Source organism: Micromesistius poutassou (genome assembly GCF_964030765.1).
Source record: "Micromesistius poutassou genome assembly, chromosome: 2".
Lineage (NCBI taxonomy): Eukaryota > Metazoa > Chordata > Actinopteri > Gadiformes > Gadidae > Micromesistius > Micromesistius poutassou.
In genome coordinates, this window is record NC_140272.1 from 454411 (window position 1) to 470815 (window position 16405).

General features: G+C 47.5%; 2 protein-coding genes across 2 annotated transcripts; one reads left to right on the forward strand and one right to left on the reverse strand.

Moving 5' to 3' along the window:
* Window positions 1-2258: 2258 nt before the first annotated feature.
* Window positions 2259-11583, reverse strand: LOC311339460 (RNA-binding protein 5-like). The gene is made up of 25 exons (XM_084464853.1): window positions 11442-11583; window positions 10985-11040; window positions 10756-10912; window positions 10527-10667; window positions 10373-10442; window positions 9984-10057; window positions 9085-9168; window positions 8895-8955; window positions 8727-8792; window positions 8489-8637; window positions 8316-8413; window positions 8148-8235; window positions 7993-8061; window positions 7835-7907; window positions 7259-7344; window positions 6927-7047; window positions 6731-6822; window positions 6342-6548; window positions 6089-6223; window positions 5216-5293; window positions 4884-5063; window positions 3465-3539; window positions 3288-3391; window positions 3040-3169; window positions 2259-2596 (listed from the first exon to the last, which is right to left on the reverse strand). The coding sequence occupies exons 2-25, from the start codon at window positions 11011-11013 to the stop codon at window positions 2471-2473; spliced, it is 2493 nt and encodes an 830-aa protein (XP_084320979.1). The 5' UTR covers window positions 11014-11040; window positions 11442-11583; the 3' UTR covers window positions 2259-2470.
* Window positions 11584-12006: 423 nt separating this feature from the next.
* emc3 (ER membrane protein complex subunit 3) lies at window positions 12007-16015 on the forward strand. The gene is made up of 9 exons (XM_084464252.1): window positions 12007-12202; window positions 12699-12857; window positions 12942-12999; window positions 13177-13270; window positions 13737-13841; window positions 13921-14002; window positions 14110-14189; window positions 15054-15136; window positions 15228-16015. Exons 2-9 carry the CDS (start codon window positions 12703-12705, stop codon window positions 15354-15356), a joined length of 786 nt encoding a protein of 261 aa, XP_084320378.1. The 5' UTR covers window positions 12007-12202; window positions 12699-12702; the 3' UTR covers window positions 15357-16015.
* Window positions 16016-16405: the final 390 nt, after the last annotated feature.

Consider the following 16405-nt stretch of genomic DNA (forward strand, 5'->3'; position numbering starts at 1 on the left):
GGAGAGAGGGTTTGGGTGAGGAGGGGGGGGCGAGAGGGTTAGGGGGAGGAGGGGGAGAGAGGGTTAGGGGGAGGAGGGGGAGAAGGGGAGAGGGTTAGGGGGAGGAGGGGGGAGAGAGGGTTAGGGTGAGGAGGGGAGAGGGTTAGGGGGAGGAGGGGGGAGGGTTAGGGGGAGGAGGGGGGAGAGAGGGTTAGGGGGAGAAGGGGGGAGAGGGTTAGGGGGAGGAGGGGGAGAGAGGGTTAGGGGGAGGAGGGGGGAGGGTTAGGGGGAGGAGGGGGGAGAGAGGGTTTGGGTGAGGAGGGGGGGGCGAGAGGGTTAGGGGGAGGAGGGTGAGAGAGGGCTAGGGGGAGAAGGAGAGAGGGTTAGGGGGAGGAGGGTTAGGGGAGGAGGGGGGAGAGAGGGTTTGGGTGAGGAGGGGGGAGAGAGGGTTAGGGGGAGGAGGGGGAGAAGGGGAGAGGGTTAGGGGGAGGAGGGGGGAGAGAGGGTTAGGGGGAGAAGGAGGGGGAGAAGGGGGGAGAGGGTTAGGGTGAGGAGGGGAGAGGGTTAGGGGGAGAGGCCTGGGTAAGGAGGTATGGGTAAATAATGTCCTTCTACCTAAGGTAAGGTAGATAAGGGAGGTTTAAGTTGGTGATTAAGGCCCAATCCTGATACTGCCCTTAACCTTAGTCTGAAATGGAAGGAGTTTTACTACTTGAAACTAGTTACATACGATGCATGTGTAAAAAACACCACAGCTGAAGCCGGTATTGTGAAACTCAAAACCGGCCACAAACTCGTCGCATTTATTTACGTAAACCCTGTCAACGACTACTAATGACATACTGTAACTGGGTCTTGAAGGGTTGTCCCATTTCGTAGGGGTAGGGTTAAGGGGTAGGTTAGGACAGAGCTTACCTCACAAGTGAATTAACAATAAATGAATTGTACTTTAGCTATAATAAGTTTATTAATGTTGCATATAGCTATTATAGTGTCATTTTTTTCAAATTATCTTTATTGTTTTTTGCTATTATAGTGTCATTTGAACATGCTATTTGACTACTTATAGGATGGTTAGGTATTGTAAGGTTTTGTTTATGATTATTAAGAAATGATTAGGATGACATCATTCTCTCCCCCCCTCATGGCTGTCTGCAGGGGGGCGCTCTTTGAATGACCTTTCAGCTCCTCATTAGGCCGTTAACACTCGCCAGGAGAGAGAGGTCCCCATGACCCATTTAATACACTATCATATATAAAACATTCAAGACAGTAAAGGTAAGCTGGACGAGCATGGACCTGCTCTCAAGCATCGTCCTAGAAGTTGTCTCTATTGTATTTATTACTCAGTCATCTGTATTTTAACTGATTTTTACTATTGCTTATAAACCAAATTAAATATCTTTACAATCTTTGTACATTTGGGTAGATGCCAAAATTACATTTAAACACCACCGTAATAGGGACACTAAGAGGCCCAAGATGGACTGAGAGTTTACTCATCTTAAGTATGGACCAGAACATTACCATGGATTACATTAGTGCAAGTAGAGTGATTCATCACTGTAATATGATCTATTAATACATCTCTTTAGCAGAGGCTGCAGGAGGTAATCACGTGGAAAGGGTAATGAAGCAATCTCTTGGAGAAAAAGTAGCAGATATAGGTAGGGTCACTGAATCAGGGAAAGAAATGTGACCAGGATGAGACCATACTCTGGAAAGCTTATCCAGTTTTAAACACAAAACTAATTAATCAGAAATTAATCTCCAATATAATTTGATCTGATCGCTTCCCACCTGTAGATCATATGAAACGTTTTACTAAACTCCTAGTGGATTTTCACAAGGCCAATCGATCTGATCAAATTGAGATTACCCCTTGTGATATCAAGCGTTTCCCCATCAGTAATGAGCAGATATTTGTCTGTGTTCAAATATTAGCTCCAAAAAATAGTGATTGATGCAAACCCTGTGAAGAATTCTCCAAGACAGAGACCAGTCAGGGTTCATGTTGTTCCATCCGGATGTGAGGAAACTAGCCGAGTTACATTTGACTCCATCTCAGTCCACTGGCACTCAGTGACAACACATCTTATTTAGAGTCTTTGGCAAGAAAAGGTTAGTAACCAAGTGGTATGATTTAAGATTTTAAAAGATGCTCATGACACTAAAGGTGATCAAATATAGCCCACCTGTGCATAGACCATCTCCCACAATCCATAGACCGTCTGCTGGACAGCTTTAGGACAGAGCGTCAAACGCAAGCAAGACGGGAAGCAAACACAACTTTATGTACAAATACAGACTTTACAAACCGCACACAGTGCAGTCCTGACATCCGTTTAAATCATTTGGAGAAAAAAATATGCATTTACAAAGACAAAATATATCTTTTGAAGTTATAAAGAGTCTTTTGTAAAAAAAACAACAAAGATGGACGATCTCCTGATGGTCGTCTTCAGGAACGTCCGGCTGGAGAAATCCAACCTCAGTCGATCTCAGTGAAGCGAGCGAACATGGCCTTCTTCACAGCGTCCTTGTAGGTGTCAGAGGCTGACAGCTCGTAGGCACTGCCCTTGATGCCCAGACCAGTACCCTTAGTCCGTAGAGACGCCTGGTGACAGAGCAGAGTTAGAACCCACACAGACAGGGGTGGTAACGAGGGGTGTAACGATACACAAAAGTCACGATTCGGTACGTACCTCGGTTTTTAAGTCACGGTTCGATATGTTTTTCGGTACGGCAGTTTTTATTATTTAATTTTTATTAAACAATTGGATTTTGATTTGATTTATTAAATTGTATCAAACAAATGCCTAACACAAATGAAAAGACATCAAATACAATTGAGGATCATAACACAATCAAGTCCAGGACTTATTTCCATTGCGGTACACAAAACATCAGGACAAGACAAGACACTCACAGTGTCACAGTGTGTGTGTGATAGTACCGAAATGAAACGCGCATCGAACCGTTAGACCCGTACCGAAAAATGTTGGTACGAATGAGTGTATTGTTACACCCCTAACAGACACACACTCCAAAGGTCCTCACCGCGATGGGGGCGGTGATGCCCTGCTGGTTGCGGCCCAGTCCCGTGCCCTGCTGCCAGCCCATGGCCTGCAGCATCTTGCTGCCGATGTGGTCGCTGCTCAGGCCGTCCTTGGTGGGCTGCTCGTAGTTCCTGTGGACGGAGAGTCGAGATGAGACCTTCTACTGCTGTGCAGACTGCTGAGGAGTCACGGTACCGAGGGGGTCATGGTGCTCACACTGTGGGGTCATGTTGGGCGTCATGTACTCACACAGTGGGTGCTGGCGCCTCATAGCTCTTCTTCTTCTTGGGCGCGGGCGGCTCCGGCACGCCGTACTTCTCTCTGCGCTCGGCGGCGCGGTCTCGGTACTTCAGCTGGAGGAGAAAGACGTTACAGAAGACAACCACATGCACCTTCCTCTTGAGAAGATCAACAGATGACCCTCACCTCCGTCTCCCTCCTCTCCAGCTCCTCCAGCTCCGCCTCCGTCAGCTTCGCCCTTCTCTGGATCTCCAGGTTTTGCTACAAAAAGGATGAAGGAGAAGACAGCGTTGTGTATTGAACACGATGGATCACCACATCACCTCACGAAGAGAGGCCCACCTTAATGAAGAGCAGAGATGTATAAAGTACCAGAGACCCAGACTTAAGTAAAAGTACAAGTACTGTATCAAAAAAGTGACTTGAGTAGAAGTAGAAGTGTTCTTTAAACACCCCACTTAAGTGGAAGTACTAAAGTATTCAAAATGTTTTGCACTTAAGTATTGCAAGAAGTTTACTTTAAAATGTACTACTCAAGTACTGAAAGTGAAAGTAAAAGTATTGTGTTATGTTTATATTAAAGAAAGCAGTCAAAAGTTTGAATATCATATTGTTTATATTATCTCAAATATTTAAACTGAAGGAGACACAATTCCTTTGGCTGTAGCAGCAGTACAAGGACAGGAATACAATACAGAGCTGTCTTAAAGCTGTCAAAGGCCACGTACAAGTGTTTATGTAAAAACAACTAAAACATCTCAAAGGCCAGAGGGCTATTCCAAGAAAACGGCTAAGTGACAAACATGGGTAAGTTAAAGGACAATTCCGGTATTTTGAACATTGAGCCCCCTTTCTGGTTTGTCTAGGATGAAATAGAGAACATTTTGACTATTGGTCCTGTCTCAGGTATTTGGCTCATTTAGAATCGCCCTGCCTGCTTCAGAATGGCTGGCGACGTGTCCTTAAAACAACTGTGCAACTCACCGAGTGGTTAGTGGTGTTTGTTGATGTTCCAAATCAAGTATCGTAGCGGAATACAGTTTCTGTCGTGTTTGATTGCTATTTTATCGCATTTTGTAAATCCATTGGTTTCTGTTGGAAGACTCATTGCTCGTTGGCCGGAAATGGAAAGGGGGGCTGTTTACGTTTGGTTGTAGTCTTTTCGTTCGGTTCTAGCCCCACTGTTGAGACGGAGAACCGAACGAAAAGACTACAACCAAACGTAAACAGCCCTCCTTTCCGTTTCCGGCCAACGAGCAACGAGTCTTCCAACAGAAATCAATGGGATAACATTTTTATAATTGTAACGAGTAACGATTCAGCACATGAAAAATGTATTGGAGTAAAAGTATTAAACTCATCAAAAATATGTAGTGAAGTAAAAGTGGAAGTAGGAGAAAAAAATTAAACTCCAGTAAAGTACAGATACAGCATTTTAGTACTTAAGTACAGTAGGGAAGTAGTTCTACTTCGTTACTGTACATCTCTGATGAAGAGAGGCCCACCCTGATGAAGAGAGGCCCACCCTGATGAAGAGAGGCCCACCCTGATGAAGAGAGGCCCACCCTAATGAAGAGAGGCCCACCCTGATGAAGAGAGGCCCACCTTGTGCAGGTCTGAGAGCTGTGTGTGGCGCCGCAGGGCGTCTCCGTTGGGGAACTGGCGGCGGCACAGCAGGCAAGCCATCTTCCTCCAGTCCACCAGGCCCTCCTCCTCCTCCAGCCTCTCGCCGCCCACCGCCTCCTCAGGGTCGCTGTCCCCCCCGCTGTAGGAGGCCACCAGGGGCTGGGGACAGGTGGTGTTAGGAGGGTGCTGCTCCTGTTCTGCTCCTGTTCTACGCCTACGTCCTCCACCTACGTCTTCCACCTATGTCCTACGTCCTCCACCTACGTCCTACGTCCTCCACCTACGTCCTCCAACTCCTGCTCCACACTCACCAGGGCCACCACCTCCTGCGGCTCCACCATCCTCACCGGCTCCTTCATGAAGGGCAGCATATCCAGGAGTCCACTTTGCTGAAAGTGAAGCATTGGAGAGATCCATCACACACTACACACAAGAGATCCACTCTACAAACACTACACACAAGAGATCCACTCTACAAACACTACACACAAGAGATCCACTCTACAAACACTACACACAAGAGATCCACTCTACAAACACTACACACAAGAGATCCACTCTACAAACACTACACACAAGAGATCCACTCTACAAACACTACACACAAGAGATCCACTCTACAAACACTACACACAAGAGATCCACTCTACAAACACTACACACAAGAGATCCACTCTACAAACACTACACACAAGAGATCCACTCTACAAACACTACACACAAGAGATCCACTCTACAAACACTACACACAAGAGATCCACTCTACAAACACTACACACAAGAGATCCACTCTACAAACACTACACACAAGAGATCCACTCTACAAACACTACACACAAGAGATCCACTCTACAAACACTACACACAAGAGATCCACTCTACAAACACTACACACAAGAGATCCACTCTACAAACACTACACACAAGAGATCCACTCTACAAACACTACACACAAGAGATCCACTCTACAAACACTACACACAAGAGATCCACTCTACAAACACTACACACAAGAGATCCACTCTACAAACACTACACACAAGAGATCCACTCTACAAACACTACACACAAGAGACCTTCTTCTCAACGAGGCTGAGGTACATGATGGACAGACCTTCTCTGAGAGGCTGAGGTACATGATGGACAGACCTTCTCTGAGAGGCTGAGGTACTTAATGGACAGACCTTCTTCTCAAAGAGGGTGAAGCCTGCGTCTGCTGCAGCCGACTCCCTCCTCTCCTCCTGGCGGGCCGGGCCCAGACCCCCCCTCTCCTTCTGCTTGTTCATGCTCTTGGCCCAGCGCTGCATGTCCTTGGCGATCTGCAAGAAGACATGGACGGTTTCAACAAGTTACAGTTAAGACTTTTAGCAAAGACCTTTTGAAGACCATAATCAATCCAATTTAAGACCCAAAAAGTAGAGGGCAGCGGTCAGGTACCTGCTGGGCCGACTTGCTCTTGGGTTTCTCCTTCTTCTCCCTGGCCTCTCTGGTGGTGGGCGTGGCGTCGAGGGCGGGGGAGCTGGGGGCGGGGGCGCTGGCGGAGGCCTGGTCGGCGGGGGCTTCTGAGGCTGAGGGAGCGGGGAGGTAGGTCTGGGTGTCCCCGTCCCAGTAGAGGTACTGCTGGGTCTGGGCGTTGTAGAAGTACTGCGGAGGACAAGCAGTCAGCTGCTCAGACAAACTCTATCCCTAACCCAAATATCACAGCCAACACCGGACGGAGCACACCGGACAGCAGAGTCACCAGTTAGCCTCGCTTCACATGACCTCCAAGGATAAAGTAAACGTCACATCACCCCGGTCTACAGAACCTTTGGGAGGGTACTCACCTGGCTGCTGGGGTCGTAGTAGAGGCCGGACTGGGGGTCATAGTAGAACCCCGAGGCCTCATCGTACTGGTACGTAGACATGTCTGGGACCACTGCAGGTTAAATAAAACACGACAACTTAGGACACCATCCTGTATTTCATCAGAGTGTCCACGGTGTGCCCCCCTCCCTCCTCTGCCCCGGTCAGACCCCCTACCGGTCTGGAGCGCTGGGGGGGAGGCGGCCTGGCCGGTGGCGGGCAGGGGGGCCCCCGCCCCGGGGCCCGGCGCTGAGGTCCTCCGCTGCCCCGCATCCAGCAGCCCCAGCAGGGGGTGGATCTGGGGGGCCACAGGAGAAAGCCCACGTCAGAACCCGACTACAGACCCCCCCACGTCACACTTCCTGTGAGGAGATCATCACTTCCTGTGATGCATCTCGTATCTTCAGAGTGCATGTGGCTACTTCCAGTCTAAAGGATCCCCGAGGTGTCCGGGCACCGGATAAAGGGTCTGCTGGATGACTCCGTAGTGAACCCCAGGTGTGGTCTACCTGTAGAGCCGGCTGGCCGATGAGGACGGGCTGGTACAGCAGCATCCCGCCAGCAGCAGGGAGCAGAGCCTTCACCCCAGGGGCGGCTGAGGCAGGAAGGACACGTTACACTCAGGCCTCAATCCAACTCACATCAAGACTGTCTTACCCTAACCCCAACCAAGAACGTCTAACCCCAGCACACAACCAAGACTGTCTAACTCTAACCCCAACACACAACCAAGGTCCCTTCCTCCGGTCTGAGCCACTCTCCCTACCTCCTAGCGGCCTGAGCCACTCTCCTTACCTCCTAGCGGCCTGAGCCACTCTCCTTACCTCCTAGCAGTCTGAGCCACTCTCCCTACCTCCTAGCGGCCTGAGCCACTCTCCTTACCTCCTAGCAGTCTGAGCCACTCTCCCTACCTCCTAGCAGTCTGAGCCACTCTCCCTACCTCCTAGCAGTCTGAGCCACTCTCCCTACCTCCTAGCAGTCTGAGCCACTCTCCCTACCTCCTAGCAGTCTGAGCCACTCTCCCTACCTCCTAGCAGTCTGAGCCACTCTCCCTACCTCCTAGCAGTCTGAGCCACTCTCCCTACCTCCTAGCAGGCCGTCTCCAGCGTTGGGGATCGGTGCTTCAGGCTGCTGCGGCCACACCTGGTAGTTCTGACCCTGGGATGGAAGGACGTAGTTAGGCCTCATCTCTCTGGATCCACAGAGCCTTACTAGAGCAGGGGACAGAACCCTGACCACCAACCTGAGGGAACGGTGCATAGGCCTCCTGCAGAGGAGCATAGTCAGGGGCGGCACCCAGACCCTGCTGCAGCTGAGGGGGGGAGAGAGGAGAGCATCGTCACACACTGGCACTGTTCACAGGGATGAGCGTTCACACACTCTGTGTTCTGTCCTCACCTGGCTGGAAGACCACTGGGCCGCAGCGATGGCTGTGCAAGCCACCGACAGAGCGCTGGCCCGGACTCCCTCTGGCTGTGTGGAGTCCCTGCAGAGAGAAACAGCCGGTTGGTGAGATAAATGAAACAACGGGATTGAATACAAACGGCAGTATGCATCTTAACTCACTTCCGGGCGCTCTTGGCGTAGTCCACTCCGATGGTCTTTCCATCCAGTTTGAGAGGAGGTTGAAGGCCCTGGAGAATGGTGAGGAGCTGAGAGGCCTCCTGAAAGACATCAAGGAAACGTTAGGAGGCGAAGACAAGCCCCTGGTTGAGCGGTGGCAGAGCAGGGCAGCGTACCAGCTGGACGAAGGCAAAGCCCCGGTTCTGCCCGGTCTGCTTGTCCTTGATGAGCCGGATGTTCCCCGACGACAGGTTGGCGTAGGGCGCCAGCAGGTTGAGGATGGCGTGGACCATGGTGAGAGGGCCGATGTTTCTCAAAATGATGGCTGTAGATGAAGCAACAACGGAGGAAGAAATTATTAGGCTGCATTTTATGCAGTACTTTTAATGCGAGCCGACCACCAACAGAACTCACTGTCGCCGTTGTAATCTCCAGTATGTAGCGACTCGTTGGCGCCGCTGGCCCCGACACACTCCCCGTCTGTAGAAACATCAGGGTGGCAGGATCAGGACAGAGTCCACCACGGTCACACCATCACCCTCGCTGACTCAAGGAGAATGTGGACCAATGAGCTCATCTTACCAACTTTGTCTGCACCACATCTGAAACACTTCAGCCTCTTCCGGAAGTTATACAAGCCGCACTGTGAGAAAGAAGGCGTTGGTTTAATTCAATAAAATACAGTTTCAACCTCTGTGAAAAAGAATCTAATATATATATATATATATATATATATATATATTATTAATATATGTTTTACAGAATAACTTACAGCATTGCACAACCAGTTCTCAAACTTCTGTCTTCTGTTGCTGTAGTGCATGGCAACGGCTTTCCCATGGATCACCAACTTATTCTGAAAGTCCAAAACAACAAGTTACTATACGACCTCATGCAAGGTGAGGTTGTCAATTATCCCACCCCATGAGTACGACCGGCAGGAACGGGAGAAGAGAGCTCAACGCACTTAAAAGAGAGAGTAGAGAGTAGAGAGAGAGAGAGAAAGTAGAGAGTAGAAAGAGAGAGAGACAGAGAGAGACAGAGAGAGAGACAGAGAGACAGAGAGGTGGTGTGTGCAGGGGAACTGGTGCTGAGCAGTGACCCTACGTGTTTCGGACCGGAGGGCTGCCAGCTCGTCCTTGTCTCGTTCCAGTCTTCGGATTTTAAATGGAGGCGAGAACAAGGGACTGAGCTGGAGCAGTGTGAGGAAGACTACTCAGGACTGATAGGAGGAGGCCCACACACTCAAATAAAAGGCTGACAAAGGCCTTGTGTTTCACCCCCAAAACTATTATCTTATCTGTCAACATTTTCTTTCTGCACAACCTCTGGTTCAAAACCCCCAAACCCACTTCCACATAATAAGAATAAGAATAAGAATAAGAATAATACGAAGAATTCGCCAGTTGGCTAATAGTGTTTTGAACTAATACACCTGAGCAGTGGATTGATTTTGGTCTTTTCAGCAAAAGTTCTGATATAACGTTTATACGTCATAAAAAAATTAACAAATAGAAAATAAACTCATGTGATATTGACTAAAAACCACGAGCTGTCAGGTGTCTACATTTCACCAACTGGATTTAGTCCTTTATGATTGTTCAAATCATAGTGTCTGTAATTGGGGGCTCTAATCTCCAAGACAGTTTCTAGACTTGGTGATCGTTCAACCTGGTTGTTCTCCATCCACCGGGAAGCATCTTGCAAGTGATAAAACTCCACGAAGGCGAAACCACGGCTTAAACCTAGAGACAGCATTCAAATATAGACGGGGGGGTTAGTGAGAAGGCCTCGTCATAACATTCAGTCAGTTGGCTGTACACTCCACAGTACACATGGAGTGGAGCTCGCCTACAGGGTGTGGTTTGGACGGCTTTAGCATGTCCCTGATGTTCATGTTTCTACCGCCTTACCTGGCAGTCCTACAGTCACTCCTCCTTCATACAAATGCAAACATCAAGAGGTCTCTCTGACAGTTGTATTATCTGGTTTGAGGAGGGGAAGATGGATGGCACAGGGCGGTGAGTGGATCCAACGCTCTCTGAACATGCAACACCAACCTGTCCTCTTTCTCATCAGGCGGACGTCCACAGGCTGGGGCCCCTGGAGCTCTTCAAGGGCCAATCGGATCTGAACACAACAGCAGTGAGTGGTCCCTGTGTCTCCATGGTGTTCATACACAGAGTAACGCTTGATTCTAGAACATAGACTCACGTCCTCCTCGACGACGTGCAGGGACAGACCACGGAGCATCACTGTCTTGCTCTCCTCCTCTGGCTCCATCCTGTAGTCCTGGTCTGGGTAGTCGTCATACTCGTCATCAGACCGGTCACTGAGGCGCCGCTTTCTCCCCCTCTGCACAGACATCACAACCATCACATTGGGTTAGCCCTGACCCTAAACCCAGGGTTATAAGTACTGGACAAGTACTGAAGCCACTGACCTCAGGACTGTCTCTGCGCTCCTCAAATGACTCCTGCTCGTCACTCCAGCGGCGGTCAGAATCTCTTTCCGTGTCTCTCTTTCTGTTGTCGTGACGGTCGGGGTCCTCTCTCCCCCCCAGCGAGCCGTAGCGCCCGCTGCGTTCGCCCCGGCTGGGCCTGCAGACCGATAAGTACAGGTGGTCAGCACCAGCAAAACACACCAACAATAGAAGAACAACGCCTCCGTACCTTTTATCAGCTCCCGTGGACTCAAACATACTTCACTGCACAGGATCGTCACAATTCTGTGAGAAAGACAAAGACAGGGTCCAAAGTTAAGTTATCGGTCAATGTGAGTCTGGTATTAAATCTATTGACACTTTGGATTCGAATCTATCTCCATTCACCCCCACAATTTCCCCCATTAAAAGGAAAGTGGCCTGGTATCATCAGGACGTCTTCAACAAGAAGACTTGCTGGCGCTGCGCAAATCGATTAATTGATCGATTGATTACATTTGTTTAAGGTGCTTTGATATCAAAACCCCAGACCAGTGATCAGGAGAACCATTGACTCAGGAGAACCAGTCATTAGGAGAACCAGTGATTCGGGTGAACCAGTGAGTAAATTGTGATTAGCCGTTAGCTCTCCTCGCTAGAAGGCGGCTGTCTGTCCGGACGTGCCGGGAGGTGAAGAAACACTTTACCTTCAGAAACGGATCCAGACCTGGCTCCTCGGTGCATAAACGTAGCGTCTGTATTATATTATATATTATATTATGTTTCTCAAGGTAAACAGTAAAGAGGAATGTCGTCGGACTGATGAAGCGACCCGACCCGGAATCAGCAGATATTCCACTTCCGGCTGCTGTCTACACATTCCTCCACGTGACCCGATTATGAATATTATAATATATATTATAATTATAATATTATTATTATTAACGCATTTCTCTCTCATTTAACAGACTCCACCCTGTAATGTCATGATGTTGGTCCTTCACATAGCTTAGTCTTGGATACTAAAGTCTATACATATCACAAAACTGTGTATTCAACTCTAAAGTTCAAGAGAATATTGCAGGGTGCTGCCACATTTGAGATATTTTAGATAAAGATATATGATAGACAGACAGACAGACAGACAGACAGACAGTACAACTGCCACTCCTCACCACAGGGGGGCGCTCCAGGCTCCGGATGTACTCCGCGCTCCTCGTTCTCTGAGCTTCAGATCGATGAGCCGCGGATGTTGTGGACCCGGATCTCTTCTGACGGTAGCTCCTCCTGTTGAGACCAGGATCTCTTCTGACGGTAGCTCCTCCTGTTGAGACCAGGATCTCTTCTGACGGTAGCTGCTCCTGCTGAGACCAATCTGAAGACCGATATTAACCCAGACGACACCACTCCTCAGTACTCGTAGCCCTGTTCAGTACTCGGTGCTGTTAGCCGCCGGACGGTCCGTGGGGTAAGAACCGACCTGGGATCAGGCTGGTCCGCCTGCGGCCCTCGGTCCATTGTCACGGCCGGTTACAAACCCATAGACTGTTATCATATTTAATCATTGGTTGGTATTAAATAATCGAGCAAGTTTTGACCGGTTGGGACCCCAAATACACGCATAATATTACACCGTTAGGTACCGTAATGTGGAGCAGGTGGTCCTCGACTCACCGGTGACATGTTGATGTCCCGCTAGGTGGTGAGGATATTTTACCATGGTAACATGTGCCCTTCACCTAGAATGGACCACTTGGGGACGTTACCATGGTAGCATGTCCTCCATCACCTAGACACAGACAGGGGACACCATGTCCTCATTGGGTCGGAATCAGTCCATGGGACATGCTGCTGTGGCCGTTGATGTGGACGTAGGGTTGCCCCCCATACCTGTGCATGTAGCCTAGCCCTAACATGCTGTCCTATAGTTGTAATTCCTCTTCTGTGGTGTTGTGTGATTTCAGAGGTATGGCTGAGCCTGAGCTGCTGCTGGACTCCAACATCCGCCTGTGGGTGGTTCTGCCCATCGTCTTCATCACCTTCCTGGTTGGGATCATCCGACATTATGTGTCCATTCTTCTTCAAAGTGATAAGAAGCTGACGTTAGAACAGGTCTCGGACAGGTAAGACTACATGATGTCCTGTGATATGTTAGAGGATGATTTAAAGACCCAGGGTTTACTTGGATATGTTTGTGTTTCTATCAGTCAGGTTCTCATCAGGAGCAGAATTCTCAGAGAAAATGGGAAATATATTCCAAAACAGGTAACAGTGTTGTAGCTAAACTATTCCTTTGAATAATGAAAAATGTTATTATGAATATGTTTCCTTGCTAATGCCACAACAACAGCATTAGTCATTCTATGCAATAATGCATATTCGTTTTAGTTTCTTCATCTGTAAAGGCCATGTCGAATGAAACATTATTCTTTCCTGTTTCAGTCATTTTTGATGAGAAAATTCTACTTCAATAATCAAGATGATGGGTTTTTCAAGAAGAGCAAACGAAAGGTGGTCCCTCCCTCTCCAATGACAGGTAACCCCGGATCTTTGTTCTGGCACCATTTTCCAAATAACTATTTACAGATGGTCCTAATACTTATGGTGAGATTAAGACATTGTTTTATGCTTAAAATATTATGTTATAAATATTATAGAAGTTTGATCTGATCAGCTAATATAGATATGAATGGTATCTGTGATATACTGACCAACCCAGTCAGCGGGGTCAGGGTCGGGGTTAAGCTCAGGCTTAAGGTTAGGTCAGGGTCAGGGTACACTGATGGCATAAAGTTCCTGGAGAAAAGCACACTAAATCACGTTGTGAATCCTGTTCAGTAAATAAGCAGCATAATCCTAAGAAAGGTTTTGTCTGCAAATGAAGCCTTAGCCTTACTGCCACTGTCATGTATGTTGTTAACGTAATGTTTCATCCATGTCTTACTGCCTCTGTCATGTACAGTATGTTATTAATGTTTCATCCATGTGGGCCTCTTGTTCAGATCCCAGCATGCTGACAGACATGATGAAGGGGAACGTCACCAACGTTCTTCCCATGATCCTCATCGGAGGATGGATCAATTGGACCTTCTCTGGATTTGTTACAAGTAAGGATTCCACCCACTCAGCAGCTTATGATGGGTGGCATCAGTGCGGTCAGGCTGACGGTCTTTCTTTACCTTCCAGCCAAGGTGCCCTTCCCTCTCACTCTGCGCTTCAAGCCCATGCTTCAACAGGGCGTAGAGCTGCTCTCCCTCGATGCATCCTGGTAAGTCATTTTCTTTGTTTGGCGTTTAGATGTTTTGTTAATCAATGGATGTATTGTGACTCGAGTGTGCGTTGCCCTTCTCTAACTGCTTGTGTTAACTCTTCCAGGGTGAGCTCTGCCTCGTGGTATTTCCTGAATGTCTTCGGACTGCGGAGCATGTACTCACTAATCCTAGGACAAGATAACGGTACCTTTTTCTGCTATAATTTGATAAAGATTTGGATTAAGCACAAAATAATTTATTATTGGAGGGTTTCCAGTACTCCATATTAGGCTGCACCATATTGGAAAATATTGCAATATTTATTCTTTCTGCGATACGTATATGTAATTCTTGGGAAAAATAATGAATCATTTTGTAATGATGGGGGTGATTTTATAGCCGAGTGCATCTGCATAGATCCGCTCTGAACCCCTCGCTATGATGCAACACTGGCAAAGGCATCCAAAAAAGGTTTTTGCATTGGCTTTGCATGGCCTTCAGAGTTTTCTTTGCACATGTTATACAGAGCTTCATGGTGGCGATTTTAATGGGAAATAAATAACTTGTGTTGCCTTTTGAAGTGGCAACCATTGCAAGGCACAGTTCCTTTGGTCAACGTTGTCTTTTCTGTAACCGACTGACGTTGTTCTCTTTGGAATTAAATCTTCTTTTTGCTCATTTTGAAGATTTGTTCTGCTACTGCTTTGGTTGTCTGATTATAAACTGATCAACATGATTTGTGGTTTGCTGTGCATGCAGAGCCTGCATGTCACTCCCTAGCAACAAACTCTGTGTATCCAAGAACCCTTAAATCAGAGTAAATTATGTTATACCAGACAGACTTCTCTTGTAGAGTCTGGAAATGAGAAGCGTACAAGGTCTTTTTTTTTCAAATGATTTAATATCACACGTCAAGCAATACGAATATCATACATGTGCGTATCGGGATTATGATACGAGAACAATGTATTGTGCAGCGCTACTCCATCTGAGTACTGTAACTGTGCCGTGCCAGTGAGACTCAGAGGAGAGCTGTCTGGGTGTGTGCTGACCGTCTGTCCGTCACAGGTGCTGACCAGTCGAGGATCATGCAGGAGCAGATGAGCGGTGCTGCCATGGCGATGCCTGCAGACACAAACAAAGCGTTCAAGGTAGTGCGGAAGCACCGTCCCTAATAATTACATCAGCAACACGTTTGATGGACTGTGTGTTTGCTCATGGGCTCTGGCTTCTGTGTTCCAGGCTGAGTGGGAAGCGCTGGAGCTAACAGACCACCAGTGGGCTCTGGACGCTGTGGAAGAAGAGCTGATGGGCCGGGAGCTGGACTTTGATGGGATGTTCAGCAAAGACCTGCCAACCGGTATCTTCTGATGGCCCCTCAGTGGTACCTCCTGATGGTCAGTGGTACCTCCTGATGACCTGTCAGTCGTACCTCCTGATGTCAGTCTTACCCTGGCCCCAACGGTTCCTTTATTGTTTAGTGTAGGCAATCTTTTAGCAGTTTAAGAATTAATTTGATAGACAAGGGATTAGTCCTTCCACTGTATGCAAAGTTTACATTAACATCTGTACCATGGTCCTCGTCCTCCACTGTTCTGGGTTAACCCCCGGCTAGGATGTGAAGATAACAGTTAACCTGTTCTGATGAACTGGGGAATACAGAATCAAGTGGTATCAGCTTAGATTCTTTTATTGCATTATTTGTAGCCTGTGACTAGAAGTGATCTCTGCTTTTGACTTTTCATTTTATTGGGATGTGAAGTCTCCTAATCCACTAGTGTGGCTAGCCAACATCACGTTAGCGCTAAGACAACACTATTTAAAAACAATTACATTTAATTTTTAACATTCTTAACGTTTCGTTTTTTATTTTTTATATTTTCTGTTAATATAGTGAGGGCCGAAAATTCATGTTGGCTGCCTAAATAATGTACCGCCTGGATTTTGCGCTATTGTTTTTGGAAATATTTATTTAGACAATTATTTTGTAACTATTCCTTGTGTTTTGTATAAAGCCATGTTTGACTACATACCGTTTGGTGTGTTTTTGTACATTTCAGTGACAACACAAACCCATTCCATAACCAATATTCAGACCCATTGTCCTTCCTTATATTAAAAGGTTCATGAAAATAAGTATGCAAATAATCTGCGTGTATTACTGGGTAGAGGTGGGCTCTTTGATGACAGGTTAAGGGATTTTAAGGACATGTTAAGAGCAATTAAGAACGGGTTAAGGGAACTTAAGGACGGGTTAAGGGATCTTTAGGACGGGTTAAGGGATCTTAAGGACAGTTAAAGCTTTATCATGTGTACTAGTACTTAGTGTGATGAACGCCCGTGAGCAGACGGATCTTAAAGACGGGTTAAGTGATCTAAAGTACAGGTTAAGGGTTATCATGATTGTGTACTTCAGTGTA

Bases quoted from the DNA above. Each gene is read 5' to 3' on its own strand.
- LOC311339460 (XM_084464853.1), bottom strand. From the start codon at position 11,013: ATGTTTGAGTCCACGGGAGCTGATAAAAG. The intron at 8,414-8,488 runs GTACGCTGCCCT...GATGTCTTTCAG, and splicing joins GCTTTGCCTTCGTCCAGCTG to GAGGCCTCTCAGCTCCTCAC. The intron at 7,345-7,834 runs GTAGGGAGAGTG...TTCCTGCCTCAG, and splicing joins TGGAGACGGCCTGCTAGGAG to CCGCCCCTGGGGTGAAGGCT.
- emc3 (XM_084464252.1), top strand. From the start codon at position 12,703: ATGGCTGAGCCTGAGCTGCTGCTGGACTCCAACATCCGCCTGTGGGTG. The intron at 13,271-13,736 runs GTAACCCCGGAT...CCTCTTGTTCAG, and splicing joins CCCTCCCTCTCCAATGACAG to ATCCCAGCATGCTGACAGAC. The intron at 15,137-15,227 runs GTAGTGCGGAAG...TCTGTGTTCCAG, and splicing joins ACACAAACAAAGCGTTCAAG to GCTGAGTGGGAAGCGCTGGA.